We start from the raw sequence: 18,163 nt of genomic DNA, 5'->3' as shown, positions 1-18,163 counted from the left end.
AGCCACAGTATGTATCGGTGGCCCAGCACGTGTGGGGTGTGACTTGCACCTAGATGTGTGCAGATCTTAGCAAATGGCTTTAACTGTGCTCCTTCTCCACCCTAAAGACTTCTCCCTGGCATCCAGTCTCTGATGGTCTGCCTGTGGGGCTCCCAGCAACAGACTTGGGTGCATAAGCCTGAACACTTAGCAGTCAGATGCAGCAAGCATATGACAGCATGTCTCTGCCTTCTGTCATGATCAGGAGCATCAGGAACAGCGCCAGTCCCTGCTTCTGTCTCCGGTGGCTGTGCCAGGCTGAAAGAGCAGACGCATCGTTCTCTAGTCTGCAGCAGGTTGGTGTCTGACCCCAGCCCCTGGAGAAATATCCTCTGAGCTGATCAGCAGATTCTACTTTGCCCTTCTAACTCTGTTAGAGGCTGCACAGTTGCGCAGAATTGAAATATGTAATTGCAATAAGAAAGAAAAGAGTCCTTGCTCCCCTGCCTATGGTAATGTCATCTCTCGGCCGCCGGCCTCATGAATACATGATCATACAAATAGCAAACCTATCACCTTAGCAGAGGCTGACAGCACAAAGTGATAACAGGCCACCCTAAAGTTCCTGGTGCCTCCTGTGTTGTTCTAGGGGGGTTCCTGGCTGGGTGTTCTCTTTACTGGGAACGGCCCCATTTTATTCTGAATACAGTGCCATGGACAGGTTGGTCCCCAACCAAACCAGAGTCCTCAGTCCTCAGAGACCACAATCTCACTGGGCGTTTGCTAAGTTGACTTTGACAGGAAAAACACGTGCCCTGGCAACGGCTGGGGAAGCTCCTTTGACCACACACATTCATGTTGCAGGGCGCCCTCTGCTGCCCGAAGAAGGGAGTTTTTTGCTGCAAAGAACTGAGCTCTGCGGAAGACCTGTTCAAGAAGCTGCTTCTGAGGTCTGTCACCAGGAGGTCCCCACCAGGGTGGTCACAGCCCCACAGAGCAGCACCCAGGCAGCTCTCTGGGTCTGGCTTTCCCTTTTTCCACCATTCCCAGAAGGCAGAAGGAAGGTGGCGAAAGCCACCCTTATTTCAGTCACTTGCTGATTTGGGTCTCTTGCTCATTCGATTTTACGACAGCCATGGCTGCGAGTGTGTTGTCACTGCGCTCCAGATGACGTGATTGGCTGCCCCTTGCCACCTGCATCCTGTGTCATGTGGTCCCTTTGTCTCTCAGAGAAGTCAGAAATTCAGACCTCAGCGCTGTCTGTCTGCATTGCTGTGGGGGATAAACACAGCATGGGCAGACGATGGAAATGTGGAGTATTGCCCAATACGCAGACCCTGCGGTGTCAGGGAGAGCAGTCTCCTGCTGCTTTGAAGGGTTCTGTCCCTTATCCACACTGCTAACTGGCTAAATGCCCATCATCGGTGTCCTCCTGCAGCAGTTCCTAGGAAGCCAGTGATGGAAGTCCTGTATTCTAGGGAGCCAGAGGCTTGGTATTCCAGACTCCTCCCAGCCCCCAGCTCCCAGCACAAAGAGCTACATGTGGAAATGGGGAAACTGGTGGTCATGGGTCAAGACAGCACTGTACAAAGCCAGTAGCTGCTGACTCTTAGAAGGACTGGTTTTCGGCTCATGATTTCAGTGATAGGGAAAAAAAATGTATGTTACCCTCTTTTTCTGTAACTAGATTAGTTGCGCTCTGGTAGCTGACCTCAGCCTCCAGAGTGTTGATCTCAGTCTCTGGGGAGCTGTCCCCAGTCTCTAAAGTGATGTCCTCAGTCTCTAAGGGACTTTCTGGCCCTGATTTTAGAGTCTCAGCCAGTGGTCAGAGATGCCCGTCTCACAAGTGACCAGAGATTCTGGTATTACAGGAGGGGAGCCCAGGGATCACCAAGGCCCTTCTTCAGGGTCCTCACACCCTGTTCCCTGATCTATCCTAGACAGGCTTCTCACACCTGCCCTCCCACCCACCCCCAAAGCCCCTCTATTCCCGGACTCCGTAGCATTCCCTGAAATCGGATAACTGCTTCTTTCCTGTAGTTTCTCAGAGACTCCTCCCGGCATCGCTTGCACCTGCAGCCTCCCCACATCCTGGTACCACCCCGAGAGTCCCTCTCCCCTCACTCGGCATCCTACTGGGCCCATCCCAGCGACACAGCCTGAAAACCCTGGGCACTTTGCCATCAACTGCTTCCCAGACACAGACGCTCCGGCGCTTCCAGCTCTGGGAATCCGTGTCTACCCTGCTTCCGGATCACTTCTTCGTCTGCTGGTGGACTTTGGGGACGGTTGCGGAGCTGAGATGAGACTGTGTCCAATGACAGGCGCAGCTGCAGTGACTAGCTGCCACCGGTACAGGAAAGGTATGGTGCAGCGCGCCCTTCTCTGAAAGCCTGGGGAGGAGATGCCATCCCAGGACACTGGCAGAGTGACCGTGTTCAGACGCTGGCAGGGAGGAAGCCATATTCCACCCTCTGGATCCTTTAGAACCAACCTGGGGGTTCTATATGGCAGAGGCTCACATTTAGGGCTGCGGACAAGTCATTAACAGTCCCCTCAGGACTGCAGAGTAGGAGAAAGAGACTGAAAAATGAAGCCTGGGGTCACACAGTCAGTACAAGGTTTCCTTCCTACACATGGCGACATCCAAACATCCCTTACATTGCTCACCAAGGACCCACGTGTGATAGAGCATACTCTTTCTTTAGAGTTGAAAATTCCACCACTTAAGTTTAATCAAAGTAAGAACAACAAGCAATGGTAGTGTTTGTATAGACATTTTGATGTTAGGTAAATCTAAAGCCTTGAAGACAGGTGTGGGATGCGAGCCAAAAGCTCCACTTTGCTGACTCATGGAAGACTTTAATTTTTTCCGCTCTCTTTTGAAAATTGCTGCGCAGGCCCCACAGTCACTAAGAAGCACAGCGAGAGTCTCACTAACCCACCGGCAAGCACATCTTTTATTTCTTACATCTGGTGTGTGTATAAGCCGCTACCAGGTTTGTTCTGCTTCCTGTAAACGGAAGTGCATAGAGCACAATGCCCTGCTCTCTACCCACTTAGAGACGAAGCTCCCTCTTAGAACAACTCCTCAGCCCAGACCAGAAGGACTTCCCTGCCCCTTTAGGAGGCTGCTGTATACTGATTCAACAGGCCACGTCTGCTTAACTGGATTTTACTGGTGGACATTGAGATAATTTCTATCTTCCAGTATTAAAAGTAACATTGAAGTGAGATCACGGCAGCTCATAGTGAAGAGGACATTTTCCTCAAATGCTGTGTCCAGTAGCAATTTGCCAAATTATTGCCAAATTGCTTTCAATTAGAGCTGTCTGGTCTGTGCTCTATGAACACAGAGATGTCAGTCTGAGAAATGGAAATGGTCTCTTTCTGAAACTTGGTGTGCTATTATCTTCATTCAAAATTAAAGCACCTTATGTTCACTGAACATAGCGGACAATGAGGGCTACTGAGACCTCAAGAACCATGGCAATGGGTTTTTGAGCCTACTGCACGTATTGGCTTTGTGGGAGCCTAGGCAGTTTGGATGCTCACCTTACGAGACTTGGATGGAGGAGGGTGGTCCTTGGACTTCCCACAGGGCAAAGAACCTTGATTGCTCTTTGGGCTGACAAGTGAGGGGGACTTGATTGGGGAAGGGGGAGGGAAAGGGGAGGCGGCGGTGGGGAAGAGACAGAAATCTTTAATAAATTTAAAAAAATTAAAGCACCTTTTATTTTATTTTAATTTTTAAAAAGATTTATTTTTTTGATTATGTATGCAGTGTTCTGCCTACGTGTATCCCTGCAGGCCAGAAGAGGGCGCCAGATCTCATTACAGATGGTTGTGAGCCACCATATGGTTGCTGGGAATTAAACTCAGGACCTCGGGAAGAGCAGTCAGTGCTGCTGAGTTGAGCCATCTCTCCAGCCCTAAAAGACCTTAAAAAAAAAAAACTCTTTAGCCAAAAAGAACACTTTTGTGGTCTGTATAGCATGGGGTTTTGTGAGTATTTTTCATTACTGAGAAAATTAGTCTTCTTATTGTGAGAGTAATGAGTAGCAAATATTTTTCTTCATTTATTGTCTTTCAGCTTTGCTTTTAGATTTTTTTGTGAAAATGCTGTTTATTTATTTTGTTATCTGTTTATGGAGGTACTAGAGACTGAACCCAGTCTCATGCATTCTAGGCAGGTATTCTACTCCTGAGCTATATCCTAAGCCCCAGTTTCTGAGATACATGTTCTAGTTAAAAAGGTCTTCCTTACTCCAGATTCATAAATCAATCCTTTCGTGTCTTTTAGTGTTTTCACGATAGAGTTTTGCACATTTAAGTAATTAATATTTTTGAATACGTAATTGGCATAATGTCGGGTGCATGTTTCACATTCCTGAGGTCAGAATGCCTGCTCATGTGGCTTGAATGATCCATTTTTCAGAAGCATCTGCAATGCTCCCTCACGCCACACACCCCCCCCCCCTTCCATGCTGGATTCCTGTTCCAGGCCACCGGCAGACTTCCTGTTCCCTTTAGTCCCACCTGCTGGTGTGAGCCACTGTCGCGTTCTCCTCTGGTTTCACCATTGTGGGCCGCACTCCTGGTGCCTAGACTGTTCTGGGATTATTTTGGTCATATTTTCTCGATGACTTTTCCACACTGAACCTTAGACCCACACTGACTAACATGAAGGGATTGGCAATTCTATCGGAATAGTGTGACTTAAAAATTAATTTATGTAGAGGCTTTATGCTCCCAAGCCCCCTTTTTTAATAGAATGTACTCTGTTCCTTTGTACCCTTCCCCACACCTTTGGAAACGCTAAAATTTTTTTTCCATAGTAGAGAGATAACTCCCACAAACTGTACACGCACACATACACACACACACACACACACACACCATGTGTTTTAGTTGTTTCCATATGGAACTTACATGGCACCTCATTTTTTGTGCTGTCACAAATAAGCTATTATCTCCAGACAGGTTTCCATGGCACTTAGGAAGGTGAGGAAGTTGCCCTTTGTCTTTTGCCTTCAATCTTGCTGACCTTTGACAGGGACTTCTGCACACACTCACCAGTGTTTTCTTAGCTGTGTAGACACGCTGTTTACAAATGCTGATATATCACTTCCCATCTCCAGTGATCGCCCCACAGTCCTTTCTCTTGTCTAATTGCCCTGGCCTGGATTTCCGGAGTATTGTGGGTGACATTAGCAGACAATGTTGGGTGTCTTTGTCTTCAGCTTTTTCTCCTATTTTTTTTTCCTCCAAACTTCATGCTTCAGTTGATCCTGGTACAGAAGTTTTCATCTTTTATTAAAGACTGAAAATAAAAATAAAGGTAAAGGAATTGTTGGATTTGCCAGCTTCTTATAGATTCTATCTGCTGAGGTGATTTTATGATTGGTTTTTCCTTTAGAACTACACAAGTTTCAAGTCACACTACTCAATAAAGACATTTCCTGAATTCCCAGGAGGAGAAGTCATATGATTTTTTCTTATTATTTTTAAACATTTGGTTGAATTCAGTTTTCTAAATCCTACTCAAGGGTTCTATGTTGATGTTCATAAACTGGGCCGGAGTCTAGTTGCTGGTTTGGAAGCAGTAGGTTTAGATTTTCCGATCAGTGATACATGGAGAACTTCATCTTTCTCTCATCCTGGACAGCAAAGGCGGCATTAGAGCCCGCAGTTCTCTTTACAAGTCTGCACACAACCCTCCTGTTGCTTCTGGCTAACTTGTTGACACCTTTTTCTATTGACATTTGATATTTATTTGACATGAGATCATGTCGTTAATTCTTTTTAAGTTTTAGCTTCTTAGAAAATTATGTTTTAACACAAATCTTCAAGTTTAATTACATAGACCTCATCAAAGTGGGTCCCTCTGGTTCTTAAATTTTCACTGATACTGACTTTTTTCCTTCATCATTTTTATTTAATTTTCTTCTGACTTCTCTTCTGAACAGATAGAGCTGATGTATATTCCTTTAGTTAAGGAACCAACATGAATTGTGTTTGTTATATTTTTTTTCTAGTTGCTTAATTTCTGTTTTGATCTTTTTTCTTCTTGTTGTTTTTGTAGTTAGTTTTTTCTTATTTCCCTAACGTATGACTTTGTTTGATTGTTTCATTGTTAATTGCCAGTCACCATGTACCATAAGTTTTGAGCTCATCTTTGTGGTTTAAAATGCAGTCAGTGTTAGAAATGAGAATTCAAGACTGCGCAGGAGGTTATGGAGAGCTATACCTTGGGTCCATACTGACAAGGTTCAAGTGGCTCCTGAACCTTCTAGGGGCTGAACTCCTGTGCCACCTTCCTGCTTCATCTCTCCTGCTTTGAATATATTATGCCACCACCTACTGCTCTCTTAGACAATAAAGGCTGTATGAATTCCTAAGGAACAGCCTGCACTGGGCCTTGAGAACATTGTTTTATTTATTTGGCTTTAGTTTTCCATTCTATATAATGTCATTGATCATTTCATAAACATTTATTATGCATGTGCTGCGTGCACTGTGATGAGCCTGGGGGGCAAAGGAGACAGAATATAGTGAACTTGAAACTGCAACACAGCCCAAGAGCTTTGGGCGTTCCCCAGATGAAGGCAACTGTTCTGCCTAAGTGGTTTAAAAGGGTCATGGCAGGAATGAGTTGTCCAGGAGAAGACGAGAAGCTTACATAATGGGGACATGACTGAGAGAGGCTGGGAAGGGGACCTTTGTTCTAAGTGGATGATAAATAAAGCCTGTGCAGGACAGAGCTGGGAATGGGGGACTGGGACCCGCAGAGGACATAACCTGTGACACACTGGGGCTCACCTAACATTTAACAGCCAAAGCAGGATTAAATGCATGATTTAAGAATAGTGGGTAGGGGGTTGGGATTAGCAACCTGCTAGAGGCCTCTCTAGTCCAACAGAGCTACATCAGTCAGCTGTAGCTGTGTTAGGAGGGTGCAAATCAGTGCCTCAAAATATGACATTCTCAAAGAGCTAAAAAAAAAAACTAGAAAGTATTCATGAGTTCAACCAGTTTTTTTTAAGGGGATTTTTTTTTTTGATATGGGTGGGCCTCAACGAATTCATTGTGGATCTGTAGGCAGCTGCCAGTCAGCTAGATGACTCTTTTCGTGGACATGGCTGGTCCCATAGGACAACTGAGTTTTGTGTCTTCTTCAGCAAGCTAGACCCAGATACTTGCCATGATAACGGTGACCAATCCAAAGACAAGGAAGAAGAGGCGAGTTGGAGGGACAAGGCGAGTTGGAGGGACGAGGCAACTGACCATGAGATCGGCAGCAATCTAAAAGAGAAAGAATAGCTTCTACCAGTTAAAGAAAAATTCAAAGTCATATTATAGTGATATAGAAACTTCAAGAAAAGTCAGGATTGAGGGCCATTTTTTTAGTCTATCGTAATCCTTTGATATAAACTCTTTGGATGGTTATTCAAGCAAGCATGTCTAGCAAACACACACACATATTGACCTAGCTATTCTGGAATGACCAGGACCTGCTTTCACGCTCACACACAGATATGCTACATCATTTTCAGGGTCTAGTGGAGAACACAAACGCCAGTTGTTAATACGATGAAGAATTCCCAGACAGTAGAATGTTAAGACATTCCAAGGCATGTTGAACATGGGATTCAGTGTGTTATGTGGCTGCGTGCCCATGAAATGTCCTTGCTGCAGTGTGCTGTATGCCTGCATGCTCATGAAATGTCCCTGCTGTTGCTAGGATTTTTTTTTAAAAAAATCTTATTTACACTATCAGTCTTCAGACTAACCACCCCACTGTGCCTATTCTGAAGTGTTAGTTCTCATGTCTGTTTGATAGGCCATCATACGTCTGCTTTGTCTTCTTTTCCAGAAGGAGTCTACAAGCTCAGGGCTGTTGTCCATGACGTCCACGGATCTGATGTGGAACTGGGGCCGTACTACATGAACATTGGCCATGAGAACGTGTCTGTATTCATGAACTCCAGCTCTATCCACGAGGGTGAAGCCCTCTCCTTGGCCAACTCCCTCCCACAGCAGAAAGGTGAGACCTGTGCATTGAGATCTCTGCTGTGCATTGAGATCTCTGCTGTGCATGCAGCCTGACTCGGCTTTAGTTTCTCTGTCCGAGTCCTAGGCACCCTATTCTATACAGTACCGTTCTTCTTTTTTAGCTCAGGAAGAAAATAGGTACTGTGGAGTATTGTGTGTTAGGAGAGAAGAGGTGGAATCACATGGGGATCCAACCTTAGGGGAGTTGTAAGCCAGTAAGGTATCTGGATAAGTGTATTATAAAAAAAAATAGGGGAAAGGACAAAAAAAAGGGGGGGCTGAAGAGGAGCATTGCCAGGCCATGGGGCTGAGCGGTCCCCTCGACTGTGTCACCATAGGACAGACACTAGGAGATGGTACATACGGTGAGCTGTGAGGAGCAGGCATGGGAGCATTCTGGCAGATGGCATAGCCATAGCCAACAGCATGTGGTGCTAGATGCTCATCTGTCAGGAACTCCTAACTCCTGCCTCCTTACCCTCACCGCACACCTACCTGTAGGCGTCTGTTCCCCCTCTGCCATCTTGGGGGAAGGCGTCACAAACTCACATTCCAGGAGTCAGAAGAAGGTAACAGCTAGGGCAGATTGTGGCCAAGCTAGAGTGCAGAGGAAGACCCCAAATTGCTCAACTCCAGTAGACAGATACAGGCTTATAGGAAAAAGAGAATCCAGTGGGAGGTGCATCCCAAAGAGGTCATTCTTGAGAATCTGGACACTTGTACCATGTATTGACTGCATTTCCCTACAGTCCTCCTGGTGGGGATGTAGGGACCCTGTACTAAGCAACACATGACACAGAGCAGGACTTCTAAAGCTGCCAAGCAGCATTCTGTAACTAGCCACTGACCACTCGTATTGACGTGTCTTATCAAAACTTTGAGTGAGTGAGCACAGGCCGTGTGTGTCTGTGGGTTTTGTACTAAGGTTTCGAACTGGGTGATTTGAGTCTAAATCCTTTAGAAAGATCAGTAATGGGACATCCTGTGCAAATCCATAACTTTTCTTTCCTTGTGTATTGTGATACCAGATTGTGATCAAGATTAAGCTTTAGTCATTGTTAATAAGAATATGTCAATCTTATTCGTGGGGCACATTTATATATATATATATATATCCATTTTTATACTATAAACATTTTTCATTATAATGAGGAAATTCATAGAAAAACAGCAATAATAGTTGTAAAGCCTATTTCATTTTAATATCCCAAATGAGTTTATTTCAATCTTCTTAGATATCACAGCCCTCTTCCAGGATCTGATTCAATTTTTTGGAATTTGCTTTCCAATATATACATACATATGTGTATATGTACCCACATGTACAAATATATACACACATATGTGCATATGCACTTACATGCACAAATATATACATACATATCTGTATATGGACCCACATGCACATAAAACACTGCACTACATTTTAGAGGACTTACATGAATGAGGCTTATTGTTGAACCCCCCCCATTAAGAATCTTTATGGTGTGGAAACTGTTTAATATGTACACATAAGACAAACATGTTTAGCATAAAATCAGCTAACAAAGGAATTAGTATCTTGCAAAGGGCATAATGTATTCATTGCTATGTAGATTTCTCTGAAGAGACAGAAATCATCTAAAGAAACTTTTAAAGAGAGAGATCCCATAATTTATGTTTGCCAGCCACTTGAGTGCATGCTCCAGATTTCAAATTCCATTAAAATTCAAAGAGGAAAAGTCGATGATGGGAAATATTGGTGTGTGCGTGTGTTTATGTTTGTGTGTGTGTGCTTAAGACAAATGGCTTAACATCTCTCCCGTGCCTTCTCTTGTTCTAGGCACAGTCGTGACGCATGGCTTTTCTTCTGTGTCCTCATACAACGTGTCCTTTGTTTCTCAGCCCCCAGTGGGCAGCGGCCAGGCTTGGCTTGGTGTGACTGTCGGGTATAAGATGCAGCGTACGTCTGTTTTAACTCTAGATGTGGCCCTTCTGCCTTAGCAGCTGACTGCCGACCCTTCTGCTGTCAGCTCAGCCAGGACCCATCCTATTGGCTCTGCAGCAGGCTCTTGTACACACATACTTTGTTCTGGAACTTTTCTAGAAGCCACAGACTCTGAGCTCCCACCAGAGTGTGGGAGATGGGGACTATCATCTGATCATCTGCCACCCCCTCTCCACCTCCATTCCCTGCCTTCCAAGCACAGTTCCCAAAGGAGCTGACCAGGTTGCCTTGTGAGCCATTCCTGATGGTCGTCAGACTCGGGCTCTACCTCCTGCTTGAGCCCCACAGATCCCGCTTGCTCCCTGGCTTTGCCTTAGATTCGCATCCGCAGGCTCATTCTCGGTGTTCATGCTTTGGTTAGGTGGCGGGGTGGGGCGAGGTTCTCTGCGTGGCTTCCAGCCCTTTGTGCTGATGGCCCCCACCTCCTCTCTTTGTCACAGCTGTGTCCATCTACACCAACGGAACTGTGTTTGCTGCAGACACAGACATCACATTTGTGGCTGTTACCAAGGAAACCATACCCCTGGAGTTTGTATGGTATTTCGGAGATGACCCACCCGTGAGGACAACTTCCAGAAGCCTTAGAAGAAGGCTGAGCATCCCTCAGCGGTTGGTCAATATGGTCTTTAGTGCTAACAGTCAGCAGTCAGGATAAAGACCACCCTGACACTCTCACGAAAGTTTTATCGGTGTTTACATTGCACCCAGCCCCTAAGCACTCTGTGCGTTGAGCTTAGCCATAAAATGTAAAAGAAGAGGGGTTCACCCCCCCTGGTGTACAATAAGCACGGCGATGCTAAGTTAAATGTTATCTCAGCCCTCAGCATAATCTAAACTGCTCTTCTTATAGAGAAGGGCAATATGCTCACCCCATGTAGAGACGTGAACTAAATAATGAGAAAGGGAGCTTAAGAAGAACTCCCTCCGTCTTGGCTTTGATCCTCCCTCACTGAACAAAGCCCACAACTTAAGCTCCCAAGTCTTAGTCTGCTGAAGCGCTGTGGAGATTCTCGGCAGCCTCGTGTTCTCATCTTGCCTTGTACCCCATCCTTAGGTACCACGTGATGGTCGAGGCCATCAGCCGGATGGGCAGTGTGGCCTCTGAGTCCCACCTCATCAGGGTACAGAAGAGAATCACGGCCAATCGGCTCATGTCCCCGGCCTCAGCCCTGGTAAATGCCAACGTGTCCTTTGAGTGCAGGCTCAACTTTGGCACGGATGTAGCCTATCTTTGGAACTTCGGAGATGGTACCACCGAGGTGGGCAGCAGCTCCTCCAGCCATGTTTACAGCAGGTGAGCGATGCAGGACAGGTGGCAGCTGACTGCGGGTGGCACGTGGGGCTGCCTTCTGACGGACCTGATGCTTAAAGCCTCTTAGCCAATCTTGCAGGTCACGCAGATGACGAATGTTGAATGGAAACAGGTCAGACCTGCCTAGGGCTCTGGAGCAGCCAGCCCTAGGGAAAGGAGGCAAGCAGAGGCAGAAAGCCACTGCCAGGTGGTATTGTTTTAGAGGCTACAGTTCTTTTTGTCCATAGGTGTACATTCTCTGAAAACTATAGCCCATAAATATATACACCAACCGCACAACCGTTTTTATCGTCATCCATGCCATCCTTGTCTGTGCTGGCAATGTGGTTGTTGACTTCACCCCAGTATCATTCTGTTATTATTAGGGCAGCTATGGTACCACTAGGCAGCACAAAATGTTCTGCCTTATCATAATCCTAGGAGCCCTGTCATGCCATAGGCATGTGGTATCATCAACCATGACATCGTTCGGCAGCACCTGGCTAGATTAGAAAGATAAGTGGTATCTAATTGCCTTCATCTGAAACTGTTGCTCCAGAAAGTTTCCTTCAATGTAAAACCACAAGTGCAAGCGGCACTCAAAGTGGGACTGCGGGTGCCGCAGACGGACAGGTCAACTGTTCCTCGCCGAGTCTCTGGCTAGGGTGAATCCTGGGCTCTAAGGGGGCCAAGACCTCCCAATGAGTGTCCAGTTTTCACAGTTGCCAGAGGCAAGCATGGCCAAGGCCCAACCTCAGACTCAGCTGGCGCAGAGGAGTGCACAGAAGTGTGATAGTTACGGTGCTGGGGTTGTGGCTAAGTACCACGATCAAAAGCAACTTCGGGAACAGTTTACATGGGTGTAGGGGTCCTGAGGGCTTGATGGTCACCTGGTGGGGAAGGCACAGCAGCAGGAGCAGGAAGTGTGGCTGCACTGTGTACCCTCAAGGCCTACTTCTAGTGTCACGCTTCCTCCAGCAAAGGCACAGTTCCATAACCTTCCCAAATAGCACCACCGATTGGGGACTAAGTGTTTAAACACGTGTGTCTACGTGGGAGGGAAGTGTTTCTCATCCAAACCACAAATAGATAGATTTGAAAAGTAAGGCCTCTATGAGCGGTGGCACCAGAAGCCAATACAGACTTTCTTCAATGCAGGCCCATGCCTGTGGCCTCTTCCAGCTCTCATGGGCAATCTTTAACGGTCTATCACTAGCCATAATTCATGACGTCTTCCTTGGAAATAGATTCTCAGGTACAGAAGGAATCAACCAAAAGTTCCTGAGGGGTTTGCACATGGCTAGGCAGGTTCCTAGAGCTCGGGCACCCAGGATGCCCTCTGGGGCTCCAGCAGCCCTCTGCAAATGATAATATGTCTAGGGCAGTTCCACAGCCCAGAACCCTCATGCAGACATCCTTACTGTGAAACAATGGCCTGTACCCTGACACTTGTATTTTAAATAAACACTGATTGGCCAGTAGCCAGGTGGGAAGTATAGGTGGGGCAACCAGGCAGTAAGTAGAGGTGGGGCAGTGAGAATTCTGGGAAGAGGGAAGTTTCAGTCTGCAGTCATCTCCTGGACAGAGAGGAAGCCAGACACAGAGCAAGCAAGATGTGACTGCCTCACTGAAAAAGGTACCAAGCCACGTGACTAACACAGACAAGAAGTATGGGCTAATATATATTATAAAAATTAATTAATAAGAAGCCTGAGCTACTAGGCCAACCAGTTTATAATTAATGTAGACCTCTGTGTATTTCTTTGGGACTGAATGGCTGCAGGACCACACAGGACAGAAACCTCTGTCACCACATCCCCCTCCTTGGAGGACCTGTCTTTCTTCCTGAGCCTCTAGGGTAGCAGGTAGCATTCTAGTCATGAGCTGCCTAACTCCCATGATCCTCCTGTGCTACTTCTCTCCATAGCCAGGACTTTCTGTCCATAACCAGAACCTTCTGTCCATAGCCAGGGCCTTCTCTCCATAACCAGGGCTTTCCTCTCTGCCCAGGGACTGGAAGTAGGTTCAGGTTTAAAACCCATTCTTATCCTTTTTAGTGTCCTAAACCCTAAGGATTATTCAGAAAATCTGACCTCTAGGACCAGATGTGTCCAGAGACCCAGAGTTCCAGTCTGGAATGTCCATCACAGGGAAGAGTTTGAGACTCAGCCTTTGGGTGACTCTGTGGTCAGTAGAGAACTGGGTCATGGCTACTGGGAGCAGTGTGCCCTCGCCTAGTGTCATGTTGTTTGGAGCGTGTAACTGCCAGTTGAGTTCCACAGGGACTAATCCACACATAATGGGCACCTCCACCACGTAGACAGAGAATGACCTCCGTGGAGATCAACTTCATGACCCCGGCCCCTTCTGTCTCTACACTTTGGGTTCAGTGGCCATCACAGATGGTGATGCAGAGGGATCGAGGGTCAGTGTAGAGCAACCTTGATCTCTCCATGTCTGCTCTCCACCCTTCCAGGGAGGGTGAGTTTACAGTTGAAGTCCTGGCCTTCAACAATATCAGCTCCGCCGTTCTAAGGAAGCCGCTTTTCATCGTGCACGAGCCTTGCCAACCACCTCCGGTGAAGAACATGGGGCCTAAGAAGGTTCAGGTAGGGCTGGGCTTAGGCAAGCAACCTGCCTGCCTCGAGACAGGCTGCTTCAAAATCGCTGAGCTCGCTGGGGAATGAAGGAGGCTTTGTTGAGCTTGTCTGCTGCACTCAGCACAAAAGCGTCCCTGTGAGGGCTCGGAAGCTGGTGCCTGAGCAGGGAGAGCCTGGATTTGGAGGGAAGCCTGGCTCCTAGCGGGTGAATAAGCCTTTTATTTACCTATATGACTGACATTCAGCGCAGCTTGCTCTGAGTAGCTTTTTTTCTTTTCTTTTCTTTTCTTTCTTTCTTTTTTGGTTATATACAGAACGATGGCATTTTCAGTCCAAAGAAAAATCTGACACCAGAATGAAAAGAAATGACCAATTATATGTTGAGTACTAATTACAAAATGAAGGGAAAAAAGAGAATAAGGCTGCCCTTTATTTCTTGCACTTCTTTGAGGGCTTTGATTTCAAGCAGTTTTACTTTCAGGTCAAAGGTGTTCAGCCTGCCGCTTGGGAATCAGAATTCGCCGCTGGCTTTTGCCAAAATGCGTTCTGTGGTGGGTCAGCTGCCAGCCCCGCGCATCTCAGGTCCCAGCAGCCTCAGAGCGCGGTGGACTTCAAAGAGAGTATGGGGTTGCCCTGGGCAGGCTGTGGCCATCGGGCGTCCACGGCCCGCGAGGCAAGACCTCTGTAGCTCTCCAAGCCAGCACTCCACGGTGCCAGGCTGTTCTGTGCTCTCTGTGTGAGGGATGGACCAAAATGCGAGGGCTTCTAGGGAAAGACCTCAGCTCACAAGGCTCTGGCTGGAATTCTTGCTCTGCCGTGAAGCCGATCCTGTCTTCTGTTTGATTTTGTTTTGTTTGAAGGAATATACTGTTATTGTTGTTACCTTACGTTCTTTATTTTTATTTCGTTTTAAGATTGGGCATCGCTATTTAGCCCAGGCTGTCCTTGAATTTGCTATGCTGCCCAGGCTATCCCGGGACTCGCCGTTTTCCTGCCGCAGCTTCTTGTATGCCGGAATTACAGGCCCACACTTCCACACATGGACGTATTGTTTGTTCGATTTAATTTACGCTTACTTTCAACTGCCTCAATACATAGGAACAAATATTGCATAAATAAATGAGTTTAGTTTTTAATCTGTAAAACATTTTCTGTAAGATATGGAAAGCAATATTGATGGCACCATTTGTTTTTTATATTTCTTGTGTTTTCTAAAAGTATAAAGAAAAATGAAATTATGCACAATATAGACACCAGGAGATATATTTATTTATTTTAAATGTTTTTCTATTGCTTAAAATTTTCTTTATTATTTTAAAATTGTGTGAGTATAAGGATATGTGCATATGCATGCAGGTGCTTGCACAGCCAGCAGAGGGCGCCAGACATCATGGCGCTGGAGTTATAGGAGGATGTGAGCTGCCTCACATAGGTACTGGGAAGAAAACTTAGTTACCCTGCAAGAACAGAAAACATTCTTAACCACCGAGCCATTTCTCTAGCTCCTTGCTATTGTTTGTTATATGCAGAGACAGAGGGATATAGAAAGAGGGAGAGGGAGAGAGAGAGAGAAAGAGAGAGAGAGATTGAATGCGTGTTTAATGACAAAATTTGAATCGTTGTATTATAGCATCACTGTCTCTTAGTACATCACCACAACTGCTGGTTTTTAACGATGGCATGTACTGGACCATATGTACACATTCTAACCATTTCCCAGCATCTTCATTAATGAACTCTGATCATTTCTAACTCTCCATTACTACAGATGGCATGTGGCCCTCATCTGTGCACACATCATCTTCAGCATGCAGCACTCTGGTGCACATGTTTCTCTTCGTGTCCTTAGTGTCTCCATGGCACAGAGCTAAGGGGCAGAACGCCTCTCTTGGGAAATTGACCTGTGCTTCCTGGATGCTCCTGTGCACCCCAATTTCCCAGCATGCAAAGCCAGCTCCTACTCCAGCAAAAGTTGTATAGTTTTAATGCATCTCATCATTTTGAATGTGTATGAAAATTGAGAGTATTGTAATTTGTCATTGCTACCATGTCTGGTAGCTTTCTTACAAGTCCTACAGTGAAATCAGTTCAGAGACGAAACAATGACAAGGGCTGAACAGTAAACGAAACAGTATAGAAAGCTATTTGGAGAACACAGAAGATGAATTCCCCAGTTGTAAGACTAATACATTCTTCTTCTTTTTGTTTTTAAACATTCTAGTCTTTATACCATTTGTGTTTTCTTTATAACAAAGTGTATTTCATCTAAATTTTAAGGTTAAAAGTCCCAATCAGTAGTGGGAGGAGGGAAGCCAACACCTCCTTTGACCTTTAAGTACATTTAATTAAAACTTTTCCATGTGTTTCATTTTGATCACATCCTGTCCCCTCCTGCTCCTTCCAGATCCACCCCACCTCTTTACTCACCCACCTCATGTTCTCACTCTGTAAAAAACAAGACAAACAGCAGAAATCAAAGCATATGAAGAAAAACGAAAGTCAATACCAAAAAGCTATTAAAACAAAAGAACTCACAAAAAAATATGGTCTGTGTTGCGTTGGCCAACAACTCCTGGTCATGGGCCTTGCACCGAAGTGTAGTGTAATAAGGAGACAAAGGAGAAATAAAAAAGGAGGAAGAAATGGGGAGGAAAACATGATGGGTGGATACAAGAGGGAAGATGGAGAGATACAATGAGCATTAAAGTTGCTGAATTCTTAAAATTCCATTTCTCCAGGAATTTTTCTCTTTCAAATTTAATGGAGCTACCTCCAGGGAGAGCCCATGCACCTAGCATCAGCCCCAGAACAGGAGGGGGTCCCTGGCCGGACAGACTCACCCGGAATGTTTTTCCACATTCAGGGACAAATCCCAAAGTCAGGCGGGGATGTTGAGGGCTGCGTTATAGCTAGTCCCAGAGGATGGGGAAAGGGAATAAGGAGCGTGGGAAGCACAGCACAGCTGTGAATACCGTGACAAATACACAAACAAGTAACATGTAATACAATCTAGTAACTTTTTCCTTTGACATTTTCCCATTGGTTTCGTGCTTAAAAGATTATTTTTCTCCTGCTATCAGTATGTAAGTGTAAACACTTACTTTTCTTGTTTTTGTATGTTTACTGTTTACTTTCGTCTGTAAAATAAATGTGCTAGGTGCTATTTGAAGTCCACTCCCAGGTCCCACCCTGTAATTTTGCAAACCAATGGCGGGGGCTGTACCAGTGACACTTTCTGACAGTGTGCTGTCCCATCCGGGTCGGCGGACACTGACTGACACGACCTCTCATGTTAATTCCCAGATATGGCGCTCTCAGCCCCTGAGACTGGCAGTGACACTGGAAGCTGCAGTCCTCTGTAACATTTCCCAAGGGCTTTCCTACACCTGGACCATTGTGGACGCTGAGGCGACTGCCGTCACCCTCCCTGCTGCCCTCAACACCCTTGGGCAGACCATCGTGCTCCCTAGCTACACCCTAGAGTGTGGGAACTACACTGCCACGGCCAAGGTGGGCTCACTCACAGATCCTCAGGCTCGGTCGAGCCAGCCAACTCTTTCCACAAGCCCTAGAGGAAAACCTCTTTCAGCCAATGAAAGGGAGTTTTGTTTGTTTGGATTTTATTTTAGTCTGGTTTGAATTGATTTGGTTGATTGTTTGTTTTAAAGGTGTGGGTAGGATTTTAAGAGAGATTTTTTTCTTCAGTTGGAGAAGTGGCCCAGTGGGAGAGAACATTTGCTGTACTCTACAAGTGGGAGGAGCTGAGCTCAAATACCCGGCACCCGTGTACAACAGGCAGGCATGGCAGTGTGCACCTGTAACCCCGGTACTTGTGGGGAGAGGCAGAGACAGGTGACTCATTGTCTAGGCTGGTGCATGCAGCACACACACACACACACACACACACACACACACACACACAGAGAGAGANCGAGAGAATGTGGAAGCAAGTATGGAAGAATTTAAAAGAGGGGGATCGGCCAGGCAGTGGTGATGCAGTCCTTTAATCCCAGCACTCAGGAGGGTCATTCAGAGACAGGTTTGTAGGTGTGCTGGTGCATGCAGCACACACACACACACACACACACACACACACACACACAGAGAGAGAAAGAGAGAGAGAGAGAGAGAGAGAGAGAGAGAGAGAGAATATATGTTCTAATGTTGGCCAAGTAATCAATAAAAAACTTCTTTTATTTTTTTAAAGACACCTTTTCTTTGCACCTACTTTAAATAAACCCTGTACTGACG

At 46.0% G+C, this 18,163-nt stretch overlaps 1 protein-coding gene across 1 annotated transcript in view; it reads left to right on the top strand.

Annotated features, from left to right (window-relative positions):
• Positions 1-218: 218 nt before the first annotated feature.
• Pkd1l1 (polycystin 1 like 1, transient receptor potential channel interacting) overlaps positions 219-18,163 on the top strand; it is a 109,229-nt gene continuing 91,284 nt past the window's right edge. The window contains exons 1-9 of the mRNA XM_050141092.1: positions 219-335; positions 844-929; positions 2,020-2,342; positions 7,823-8,026; positions 9,857-9,976; positions 10,462-10,630; positions 11,076-11,315; positions 13,789-13,921; positions 17,216-17,422. Coding sequence (XP_049997049.1) covers positions 219-335; positions 844-929; positions 2,020-2,342; positions 7,823-8,026; positions 9,857-9,976; positions 10,462-10,630; positions 11,076-11,315; positions 13,789-13,921; positions 17,216-17,422 — 1,599 coding nt within the window. The remainder of the gene's footprint in view (positions 336-843; positions 930-2,019; positions 2,343-7,822; positions 8,027-9,856; positions 9,977-10,461; positions 10,631-11,075; positions 11,316-13,788; positions 13,922-17,215; positions 17,423-18,163) is intronic.

The sequence above is a fragment of the Alexandromys fortis genome, unplaced genomic scaffold (genome assembly GCF_014885135.2).
Source record: "Alexandromys fortis isolate MF-2015 unplaced genomic scaffold, M_Fortis_MF-2015_v1.1 scaffold_7, whole genome shotgun sequence".
Classification (NCBI taxonomy): domain Eukaryota; kingdom Metazoa; phylum Chordata; class Mammalia; order Rodentia; family Cricetidae; genus Alexandromys; species Alexandromys fortis.
Note: the sequence above shows the minus strand (reverse complement) of the source record. Positions and strands in the feature narration are given on the sequence as shown.